We start from the raw sequence: 11844 nt of genomic DNA, 5'->3' as shown, positions 1-11844 counted from the left end.
GCGGCTCAGCTCGGCTCAGTGCACTGCTCGAGGGCCCTCAGGTGCAGCTCACACAGCTCTGCTGCTCTGAATCCCCACAGATGGCACCCGAGATGCTCTGGGTTGTTATTAGACCACAGACAATTTCATCACCCTCGTGTCTGACATTCCCATCCTTTCAAAACGCAGAAGGGACCACTGAGGGCCTTGTCACTAGCAAACATCCTCATCTAGGAATGCTGGGGCCTCTCCATGCTTGGAGATCTTCAAAATTCACCTGGGCAATCCCTGAGCAAGGCAGTGTCACTTGGACATCAGTCCTGCTCCAAGCAGGATGTTAGACTGGAGACACCTGAGGTTGCTCCTGACCAAAATCCTTTTATGCTTTTCTAAGTCTATCTAATGAGTCTATAACAGCATTAATGTTTATTTTGTTTCTAATGTATTTAGTAAACAACTCTTTACTGGTTGTGGCTTTGCCAGACATGGATTTTCCTCTGTCCATTTGCCCTCCTCTATCAATAGCTTTGCTCCATTGCTTGATGTGGCTGTTGCATATTGATCGGTTTCTATTCCTTTCTTCCTCATCATATTTAGTGTCATTTTTCTTCCAATGGCTGTTTTCAGAATTACCAATTTACAGGATGGGCTTTCAGCCAAACTTACATTTTCTTGACTCTGCAATATCAGCTGTTCTGCCCTGTCGCAAGCTCAACTCAAAGAACTGCTGCTTTCCCATTCCGCAGAAGGCTTTTTCCCACAAATTCTCAGAATTGCCACCATCTCCAAGAGGTTTGTGAAGCTGCTGGTTCCGTAAGTGATGAAGAGCACAGCAAGCCCTATCAGGCCATGGAAGGTTAGGTGCCTCTGCAGCATGTCCCAGGCAGGAGGAGAGTGCTGAGCCTGTCCAATCTGACCTGGTGCCCAAGGGAGGTTCTGCTCCACCTGGTCACACCTGCACTGCTCTCCCTGGAAGTAGGGCTTTGCAATCCTTACTCAGTTTTTCTTCATGTGGAACCTGAATTTCCCCACCACAGTATAACCCCATTGCTCCTTGCCCTGTCCTGCCTTCAGCCTTGTACAAAACCAGAGTGTGTTGCTTCAGTTTCCTGGGGTCCCTTTTTCAGCCTTCGCTCACAGCTTGCACTCTTGCACCATCTGACCCCTCCTGGTGCTCCCCCTGAGCCCTCTCCAAGCAGCTCAAATCTCCCCTGAAGCATCACAGGCTGGGGTTGTGCAGCCCTGCACAGCCCACACAGGGCTCTGTTACTGTTATTTCTCGTGCCATGACATTTACCTCTTCTGCACAATCACAGCGTTTCTGACTCTGGTTCCACTGAAGATTTGCAGCAGCATCCAGGTCCTTTCCTGCAGAATGGGTGATGGATTGAGCTGCTGCCCATCCCAAGCTCGCTGCCAAATCCCACTCAGCACTGCTTTGAATCAATTTGAACCTTTCAGGGCTGTTCTTCCTCCTCTCCACAGGACAACTTGGAAGTGGGGCAGGAGCAGGGACAGCAGAACCTGAATGCACGCTGTGGCCACTCCTCTTCTGTGCCTTGGGCTATTTTGTAGCGATGTGGAATTTGTTCACCGTGCCAACAGGGTCTGAGCTAGAGGCTCTTCACTGCCTGTGCCTTTGTGTGATGCTCCAGCTGAAGCAGATGGCACCTATTTTGTTACTCCCTCACCATGGCCAGGAGCTGCTGATGGCCCTGAATGTGTGTGCATCCCTCCTCATCCTCCAGCTGAGCTTTCTGAGTCATCCTCCCCGAATGTTTCTCCCTGCTCTCTCCCTGCTTCTTGCTCTGGACAGGATCAGTCCCCACGTTCAGTCTCATGGCAGGCAGAAGTGCCGTGTTAGAGAGAGCTGTTCCTGCCATGCCCTGGGCTCCATGGAGAGTGGGAACTGCATTTCCAGCTCCTTGGGTGTGCCCTCAGAAGCTCTTCCATCTTCCTTCAGGTGTGTCACCCACACCCCTTGGTGGCTGACCCCACAACTCCTTGGTGTCATGTGCTGGAAGCACCCTCAATCCAAAGTCTGTGTCACTGATGAAGATATTTGACGGCACCGGCCCCGTACAGACCCCTGAGGAGCACCACTTGTCACTGATCTCCATCTGGACATTGAGCCACTGACCCCTACTCTCTGGCTGTGACAGTCCAACCAATTCCTCGTGCACTGAGCAGTCCATCTATCCAGTCCATATCTCTCCAATTAAGACAGAAGGATATTGTGGGGGACTGTCTCAAAGGTCTTACTGAAGTCCAGACAGATAGCATTTTCCACAGTCCCCTTGTCCACTGCTACAGGTGATCTGAGTCCTTCTGCTGTAAGATGTTTCATTTCAGTGGTTTCATTTCTGCACTTTTAGATACATCAAGGGTTGGACGTGGTGCCTGGTAGGGTTGGAGCAGAGTTTTGGGAGTGAGGTGTTTCCAGGGACAGAGTCATACAAATTTTCCCATAATCATAACATTTTTTTCTTCCATTTTAGATATGACACAGTCACTTCAAACTTCAGCTCTTCTTGTGCTGCGTGGTGCCAATGTCAGGACAAAGTCACGCTGATATTTTGCCAAACAATGAAATACTGAGATGTGGATGGAGCGAAAACTGAGTAATCACTGAATCATTGAGCAATCAATTACCACCCGATCTGTTCCTGGAGCTGTTTCTGGAATTCCAGTCTTGAGGAACGTCCATTGTAAGGGCCAGCTCCTGCACCTCCACAGCTGCTGAGCAGTCCCTGGCATCCCTGGGAGTAAAACATGTCTCTGGTGGATAGAAAATTCGTTTCCTTTCACCAGGAGGGTGGTCGAGTGTGGGAACAGCTCACCTTGGGAGGGACCAACATCCAGCAAGTGCCTCAGTGTGGCTGAAAGAAGTTAATTGTGACAGATTTCCAGTAAAGACCTCCAGAGAGCCTTCACACCAGGGCTTCCAAAATTCTGTGGAGGAGTTAAGGAGTCTTTTCCCTATATGGCACATCCATATTGTTGTTTCCTTTGATATAGCAATTTGGTTTATTATTTATTGTACTTTTTTCTGAGGGATTGGTTTATGTCAGTTTGATGTAGCCAATAGGAATGAAATGACATTACCACCCTGCTCAAATTCCCCTTCCTGTTACAGCTGATGCTCCTTGCTTTTGTTTCTCTCCACCTGCTGGATCATTTTAAGGGAAAAAGAGGTATCTAATATTATGCTGCTCTTGAAATGCTCACTCTCCTGTCAGTTCTCCTGACCCAGAGACATGGTCTCACTCAGAGCCTTCCCCTCCTGGGCAGAGGGAGTTCCCTCGCAGGGATTTAGGATCATGCTTTTGAAAAGGTCCCACCCAAGGTATGGACACCGACCACAGCAATTACCCATGCTGAGGTTGTGTCTTTTCTTTGATTGACTGTGTTGTGCCCAGTGCAGTAGTGGAGCCACCACCCCTGGAAGGATTTAAAGGATGTGTACATGTGGCACCTGGGGAGATGATTTGGTGGTGGCCTTGGCAGTGCTGGGGGAATGGTTGAACTTCATGATCTGAGAGGCCTTTTCCAGCCTCAGTGATTCTATGATGCCAATACTTTACATTTCAAGCCCCCAGTCCTGACAAGGGTTCCATTTGAGATACAAATCTAATAAATAACAGGCATGGCTGAGTGCTGAGACATCCTTGTGGCTCGCCTGTGACCTGGTGTCACCTTGCCATTGTAAGGCCAGGGAGACCCAGATGGAGCAGCCCTGTCAGGAAGGCAGCTCAAGATTTCAGCCAGCAGAGTTATAACTAATTGAGTGTATTTCAATCATGAGGTCCACAGAAGGAGAGCAAACTCCACAGAGTAGAAGGAAATTGCATCTTAGAGTAATCTGAATGTGGGTAGATAATTAGGCCTATATTTCATGGGAACATTTGCTGGGCAACATAATGAAAAGGCCAGCAACATAATTTTCTTTAAGTAGTGTGATGCCTCCCACTGGGGTGGTGCCGTGCCAGTGCTGGTGCTGCAGTGCAGGAGCAGGGAGAGTCAGTGCCTGACGCTGTTGCACAGCGGTGCCAAGCTGGAGCCTGTCCTCCCCCTCTCTAGTGTCTGCTCAGAGAAAGCTGCTGAGGCTCCTGCCCTGCAAAGCGGTGGCAACCCCACAGCCTCATCGCTTTTCCACCTTTCCAAACAACACAGGCAGTCTGCTCAGTTTGTGCTTGCAGAGCCGGGCAGACCAAGTGCTACCAGGGGAGTCTCCCAGTGGAAAGCCAGGCTGCTGCTCCTGACCGAGTTTGGAACTGTTCGTGCCCTGAGTCCCTGCTGAGCCAGCCTGGGAGGTCAGTGGAGGCTGAGGAAGCAGCTCTGGGGCTGGGATTTGAGGAGCACACAGGTGTGTGTGCCTGCCCAGTGCTGTGCCCCCAGACAGGCTGCTGCTCTCACCCCAGGAGAGCGCACCTGCCCTCAAATCCCTCCAGACTACCACTATGCGTGGGAAATAAGCCCCCAAGACCTTTTTCAAGTTTTTTTTTTCCCCAAATTTGGGATAAAAACCTCCGCTTTTCCCTATCCTCCACCCACAGCTGAGCACAGAGCCTCCCTTCCAAATCTCCAGTTTGGGAGGGCTGCTCTGGCTTGCTCTGCCAGGACCTTTGCCGCCTTGTGCAGGAACAGACAGATAATGTTTAACAGTATCTGCCCTCTTCATAATGCCGGCAAAATTAGAGGACTTGGGAAAATGCAGTTGCTGAGGAGGCAGGAGGAGAGGGTTTAATCTTTGAGTTCACCCTGTGCTCGGGGTCTCAGCAGGCTGGGTTGCCCTCCCAGCACTGCTGCCCTCAGCGGCACTCGGGGCTGGGACATGTCACGCACAGAAGGCAGGGCTGAAAGGCTGTACCCAGCCCTGGCAAGTACTGATTAGGTCTTTTACTGAAAATAGCTGGGGGTGAGCTGGCCAGCACGGGGTGTGAGTGCTCTGCATCCCAGCTGGTTCAGAACTGTTCACCCAGGCATTGGGACTACCTTTGGGGCTGGGTTTGAACAAGCTTTGCTGATGCCAAATGCTTGGCCATGTAAGAACAGCTCTATGCAAATGAATGCACTCAAAGAAAAGCTGTAATTCTTGACAAACCCCAACTTGTTAGCTATTGATATTGCTTCAGTGATATATAGCCTAATTTTAATTATACCAGTGTTGGGAAGGTTATTTTCTTACAGTTCCTCATTGGAGTGAAGTTTGAACTTGATGAATTTAACAGCAACATCTTGAAGGGACTAAACTGGCCGAGCAGGAAGGTGGAGAGGTGGTACTTGAGTGACCTTCTGGTACCCAGGAGACCTTAAGATTCCCAGGCACTTGGCCATACCCATTGTCCTCAAACTCTTTTCCAGCGCTGTGTGAATAAACCCCTTCAGCTCTTCCAGCTGCCTCAGTATTGTACATTTATCACCAGCTCCCAGGGCTGCTGTGGCTTGTCAAAAGATCTTAACTGGGACAGAGTGTTTAAGGACAGTGGGCACATCAGTTTGTCTTCTCTTTTCAGTCTTGTGCTTTGCCCCTTCAGTATGAACATACTCGGGCCAGGTTTTTTGTGCAGAGAAATGGGAGTGGAAGGCAGGGGGCTAAAAAACACCCCTGTCCTGTCCTGTCCTGTCTGTGCCATTTCTGTGGTCTGAGCACATCATGTTCCTGGGGAAGCAACCACAGCTTGGTTTAAGCTGTGGTGATGTGAGCCCTGGGAAATGTCTGGTGGGAGGGGTCCCACACCTCCCTTGGCCCTGCTGACCCTGGTACTTTGCCCTTCCCAGGACCTGAGTGACTGTGTTCTCTGCAGGGACCACAAACAATCCTGGCCTCAATTTGGACCACAGGAACTGCAGTCATCTCACATGGGCCATTAAACACCCCCTTTATCCTGGTTTTATGCTTACCACACTGCTGAGTCCCTTCCCTTCTCTCAGGTTTATAGTCCCACCAAAGCCACGAGCCAGCATGAGGCACAAACGGAGCTGGGCTGGGCAGGATGATATTCAACTGAACCTGAAAGAAAAAGAGGCTATTTCTGAGAATAAAGATCAGTGCAGAGCCTGGTGCTTGAGGAGTTTGTTTTCATCCTGTCTTTATCTTTGTAATTATCTCCTCTGGATGTCCTGAACCTATTGCTTAGTTATTCACTATCACAAGGTCCTTGATAATTCTTCAGTGTCTCATGTATTTATGACCCTGAATGCCTTAACATCAGCTGCAAGCTTTGTCAACCCCTTTTTTTTTTCCAATTAATTTTTAAGATTATTTCTGAATATGCTGAAGTGAGCAGAGCCCTGCCCAGGTCCCTGTGGGGCTCCTTTCCAGTCCTCCCTCCATTCAGGAGCCTCCCTATTGAGAGCTGCTCTTTGGGAATCTTTTAATCAGGTATTTATCTATTTCAAGTATTTTCTGTTAATCCCGAGGTAGCTGCATTCCTGTAAGAAACTTGTGTGACAGACCTTTTGGAAACCCAGGCAGACTACAACTCACACTTATCGGCCCCTCTAAAGAACTGCAATACATTTATCAAGCATTCATTTTTTCCCGGAAAATCAACTTTCTTTTCTTCCCAGTATTTCAAATGTATCTAGCTCTGCACTAATGAGATTCTTAGTGACAATTTCACTTTGCCCAGGAGGCAACCTCAGACTTCAGGGTCTGTCTTAACCCCAAACCCTTTGCATTTGTCACCTTGAAGCTCTCAGGCAGTGAGGCTGTTACACACAGTGGTTACATGCTACAATTAAGTAATTAAACAGTTTCACCTCTGAGCTCTCACTGGGCACTTAGGTGAACCATCTCAATCTGGTGCATTTGCACTCTCTAGTTTGGCTATTTATTCCTCAACTTCTTCTGCTGACACTTGAACATGAGCCAAATCCTATGCCACATCCATATAAAGATGACTTTTGGAACAGGAACATCTCCAAGCTTTTCCTCACTGACTACAGATGCAAAATGTTCATTGTTTTTCTGTTCTGACCTTATCTCCTACGAATGCTTCTCTTGCACCATAGCCAACTTCTGACTCTCCAGCTTGACATGCTTGAATAAGTATTTATTATTGTTTCCCTCTCCCTTTTGCAGGTTGCTGCTGTGACTGGTTTTGGCTTGCCTTATTTCTCCTTTTTTTGCATTTAAATTGTCAGGATACACAGTTTTTACTTGTTTAAACAAAAATGACTTTTCTAAACATAAAAAGAATGGTTCCTTAAAGTCTGAGTGTCAGAATCTGATCTGAGACTTAGACCTAATAGGTTTGAGGTTCTGGGTTTTCTACTGGACAGAGATGTGCTGTTTGGTTTGACAGGATGCAGAGACACCAAATTTTCAAGTGTGATGATTTTCTCTGGACAACACCCATAACTGGTTGGGATGGACTTTGCCTGGCTTGGGCTTCAGGGCATTGCACCTTCCCTGGTGGAAGAAGGGAACGTTCCTCTGGCCAGCTGTGATTATTTTGGAAGGTGTTTTGGGGTGAGATCCCACGAGAGCCCCATGAGTGGAGGTTTGGGGCTCAGGTGGAGGGGCTGTGAGGCTCCCGGCCCCCTCGGCCCGTTTGCCTGTGTGCATGTCTGGGAGGCCCTGTTGCCATGGAGAAGCCGTGGGAACTGTCTGCCTGGCTCGCCTGACTTTTTTCCTAGCACAAAGCAAAGGCATCTCTCCAGCTGTAAAGAGCCCCACGGCTGCCTCCTCTTCTGGGGTAGCCCAGACCCCTAAATGTCTGAGATAAACCCAAAGGCAGGGAGGAAACCCTAAAGGAAGGCAGGGAAGAAGCAGAGAGCAAGAGGGGAAGCTGCAGGGGTGGGCGAGGGCTCCTGGGCCGCTGTGGAGTCATGGGGCTGGGTGCTTCTCCGGGGCACACAGCCCAACATGGGAAATTCCAAGTGGATCTATGGAAATCTTTCCCTGTGAGAGTGGTGCAGCCCTGGGACATGGACCAGAGCATGGTTTGCATCTCCATCCTTGGAGGTGCTCAAAACCCACTGGGCCAAGCCCTGAGCAGTCTTCAAAGTGAGCCCTGCTCTGGGCTGGACCCTCCCCAGCCTCAGAGAGGGAGACCTTGCTGGGGAACGGGCAAGGGAGAGTTTGAGGGAGCTCCAAGAGGCACAAGTAAGAGCAGTCTGAACATGGGATGAAGATGGGGGCATCCGTCTGGATGCTTTTTAATTCTGGGAATTGATAGCACTGGGCACAGCTTCATGGAGACTGTACCTGCTTGCATGGCTCCAGTTCTCTGCAAGTGGTTTTTGTTCAGTTGCTCATCCAAAACAGATGGATTTTTTTCTCCTTTTCTGTTGTAGGAACTCTTTCATGACATGACTGTACAACGAAAAACAGGGTGGGGGGAAGTCATGAGTAGAAATTTAATTGGAGTCATATTCTGGGGAAAAAAATCCAATATATTGGGGTTGGGTTTTGTTTTGTACATGAAAAATGTCACTGTGAGCAACTTTGGGGTGCTTCCAGGTAGATCTGGTGGGAATTGTGTCATGGATAGAGCAGACCTGCCTGTTAGTCTGGAGGGTGAGTTATATTTTTAAGGAATAGCATTTGCTTCAACTGGCAAAATATTTAAACATAGAAATAAAGACTATTTCCCCTGTCTAGTTTACATACAGGGGGAAAAGGGCTGGGAAACACAGACCGACCTTATTTGTTAAGTATTTCCATGTCTTTATTGTGCACACATGTCACTTTTTCTGCTCACTGCTTGGGCCTCAGCAAAGATACAGCTCTGAAAATTTGTTATGCATAGTGAATTTTCCAGATTGTGGTGAAATTCTGCTTGGTGAAGTATTTGTATCCTGCTCCTTGTGTCCACAGAAATTAGGGGAATTGGGCACCTTCATATTTTTTCCTCTTGGTACAGAAATTAATTTATTTTTCAATGGGTAGATTAATAAACCAAACATTTGTTCAAATCCTATTATGTTTTCTTGCAGATTTTACTTTGGAGTCTGTGGAGAGAGAGGATTGAAGCTTTTCCCCAACTTTTGGTCTCTTCATGCAGGGTCTCTGAAGGACACTGGAACATGAGCTTATGCTACAGCCCTTCCTCAGGTACAGACAAGACAAGGTGTGCCTGTCACTCCCTCCTTCAGTTGCCTCTTTTCACGAAGCATGTAGGAATTTTAATTATCTATAAAACTTCTACCCCTCTGTCCAATATTATTGAATGAGTGGCTCTGAGTTCCTGGGGCTCCTGCACTTGCCTGCAGAGTCAGGGGGACAATCCAAGTGCTTTTTCTGTACGTATTATGAATAATATGTAATAATTTGCTGCCCCACTCACTCGGGTACCTGAGTAGCTCAGTACTCAGGTATCCTGAAAGTAGATTTATAAAATACTTTTCCCAAGGAAAAACACTTTTCCAAACCCCCCTAGGGATTTAGGGATCGAAACCTACACCCATGAAATTGATCTGGAGGCTGGAACCCCTCTGCTGTGAAGAAAGGCTGGAGGAGTTGGGAGTATTCAGATGGAGAAGAGAAGGCTCTGGGGAGACCTTCTTGCAGCCTTTATATATTGAAAGGAGGCTTATAAGGAAGATGGTGGGAGAATTTTTATCAGGGCCAGGATAAGAGGCAAAGGAATAGATTTAGACTGTGTGATAAGAAGAAATTTTTTATTATGAGGGTGGGCAGGCCCTGGCACAGGGTGCCCAGAGCTTTGGCTGCCCCTGGATCCCTGGAAGTGTCTGAGGCCAGGTTGGACGGGGCTTGGAGCAGCCTGGGACAGTGGAAGGTGTCCCTGCCCATGGCATGGGATGGAGTAAGTGATCCATGAAGGCTCCTTCCAACCCAAGCAGTTCTGTGACTGTGTGAATTGAAAATCCTCTAAGGCTGGGCTGACTGGTTGATCAGCTCCTTCTGTTGGGTTTGTTTTCAAGCACTCGATGATCTCAGGGCAGGTGTTTGCTCTGGCAGGTGACACTGGGCACAAGGGGGTTTCTGAACACCCACCTCCGCCTCATGGCTCCGCTGCCTCCAGTCACTCTGGCAACGGCTGAGTTGCTGCTCTGGGACAAGAGTGGGGAGCAGTGACCTGCTCAGGGGACAAAGCCAGTGGTGTTTGTGTCAATCCTTCAGAGCTGTCGTGTCCAAAACCCGATAATCCGACCTTCATGACCGTGTCCACCCCATGAGCAGAGAGATGCGGCTGCCCTGTTGTGGAAAATAAACCATGTGTGAAACCTTTCAGCCGATCCACCAAAGGCAGGCTGCAGTTTTGTGTCAAAATGACTGATTTTTTTGCAGGTTGCACATCTACTTCCTGGCAGGAGCCTGGAGGGAGAGACCCCCGGGCCTCCCCTTGCAGCCGTGTCTGACGGCTGCTGGCTGGATATTCCCCTCGGGTAGAATCGTGGAATCACAGAGTATCCCGGGCTGGACGGGTCCCACCAGGATCACCCAGTCCAGCCCCTGGCCCTGCCCAGACCCCCACCAACCCCACCCTGGGCATCCCTGGCAGCGCTGTCCCAACGCTCCTGGAGCTCTGGCAGCCTCGGGGCCGTGCCCATTCCCTGGGGAGCCTGGGCAGTGCCAGCACCCTCTGGGGGAAGAACCTTTCCTGCTCTCCAGCCTGACCTGCCCTGGCCCAGCTCCAGCCGTTCCCTGGCTCCTGTCCCTGTCCCAGAGCAGAGGTGGGAGCTGCCCCTCGGGAGGAGCTGCAGCCCCCTGAGGTGTCCGCAGGCCTTTCCCTCCTCCCGCTGCAGCCCCACACTCCCCATGCGGGGGTCCCGCCGCCCCCCGCGCCCCCTCCCCGGCCATGATGTCAGGCGGGCGGAGGAGGTGCCGCTGGCCAAATATAGCGGCGCTTCCTGGGCGGCGGGGCGGGCTCGTCCCTCCTTCTCTCCCTCCCTCCCTGCCTCCTGCCGCAGTCAATGGGGCGGCAGCGGCCGCGGCGGAGCGCAGCGCGGGCCGGGGCCGCGGGCCGGGGGCCGGCATGGCGGGGCGCTGAGGCGGCGCGGCGGCGAGGGGCGGCGGCGCGCCCCGGCATGGGCAGCCGCGGGGCCCGGCGATGAGCGCTCCCGCGGCCGCGACCCCCCGCGCGAATATGGGCACAGCCGTGTCCAAAAGGAAGACGCTCAGGAACGAGGCCATGTCGTCCGTGGCGGCCAAAGTGAGGTGGGTGCCCGGGGCGCGGCGGGCGGTGCCTCGGGGGGCCCCGCGGTTCCGGCACCCTGCTCGCCCCCGGCCGCCTCGGGGGTCGTGCCGGGCTGGGGGGAGCCCCGAGACCCTCAGGACGAGCCCGGGTACCGGTGCGGGCACGACCCGCGGTTCGTGCCCCAGGGCCACCCCGGGGCTGGGGAGTGGCGCCTGCCGGCGGGTCCCTCTCGCTGGCTGCCCCGCTGCCCCCAGACCAGCCGCGCACTCGCTGGTGGCAGCGGGCGGCCGTGCACCCCTGCGCCCCGCGGAGCCGCCGCCTCTGGAGAGGTGACTTGTCTCCAGAGGCGTCCCCGCCATCGGCCCGGCCGCAGCACCCGCAGGGGTTTATTTGCTGGGTTGGCAAAGAGCGCGTCAGAAGGGGATTTGTCAGGGATGGGTCTTTATAGTCTTGGGGAATTCGGAAGCGCGGTCAGTGTGCCCGGTGGTTTCTCCTCTGCTGAAATGCCGTGTGCGTGTCCGAGGGCAAAGTCAGCAGCCTCCTTCAAGGGGTCTCGCTCTTTGAATGGAAAAACTGCTCTGTGAAAATCTGCACTCGCCACGTCTGCCCTCCCCAGCAGCGTCCCAAGCCACTACCTGGACCAGTTAAGGGATTTGGGTTCTAAACTGTGCCTGTTCTGATTTTATATTGTCCTACAGTGTAGTATTTCACTCACTGCTTGGTCCCAGTGCTTTTCAGTATCAAGCATGGGAAA

The 11844-nt window shown here is 51.3% G+C and overlaps 1 protein-coding gene across 5 annotated transcripts in view; it reads left to right on the top strand.

The window, feature by feature from the left end:
- The first annotated feature begins 10862 nt into the window (after positions 1-10862).
- Positions 10863-11844, top strand: part of NSMF (NMDA receptor synaptonuclear signaling and neuronal migration factor) — a 46924-nt gene continuing 45942 nt past the window's right edge. For 2 of the 5 annotated variants that reach the window (XM_068211517.1, XM_068211515.1), the window contains exon 1: positions 10863-11110. In XM_068211517.1, coding sequence (XP_068067618.1) covers positions 11004-11110 — 107 coding nt within the window. In that variant the 5' untranslated portion in view covers positions 10863-11003. The remainder of the gene's footprint in view (positions 11111-11844) is intronic. The other 3 variants (XM_068211518.1, XM_068211516.1, XM_068211519.1) reach the window with 2 other exon arrangements.

The sequence above is a fragment of the Anomalospiza imberbis genome, chromosome 21, assembly GCF_031753505.1.
Source record: "Anomalospiza imberbis isolate Cuckoo-Finch-1a 21T00152 chromosome 21, ASM3175350v1, whole genome shotgun sequence".
In the NCBI taxonomy this organism is placed as follows: domain Eukaryota; kingdom Metazoa; phylum Chordata; class Aves; order Passeriformes; family Viduidae; genus Anomalospiza; species Anomalospiza imberbis.
This window is presented reverse-complemented; position numbering and strand designations above follow the sequence as displayed.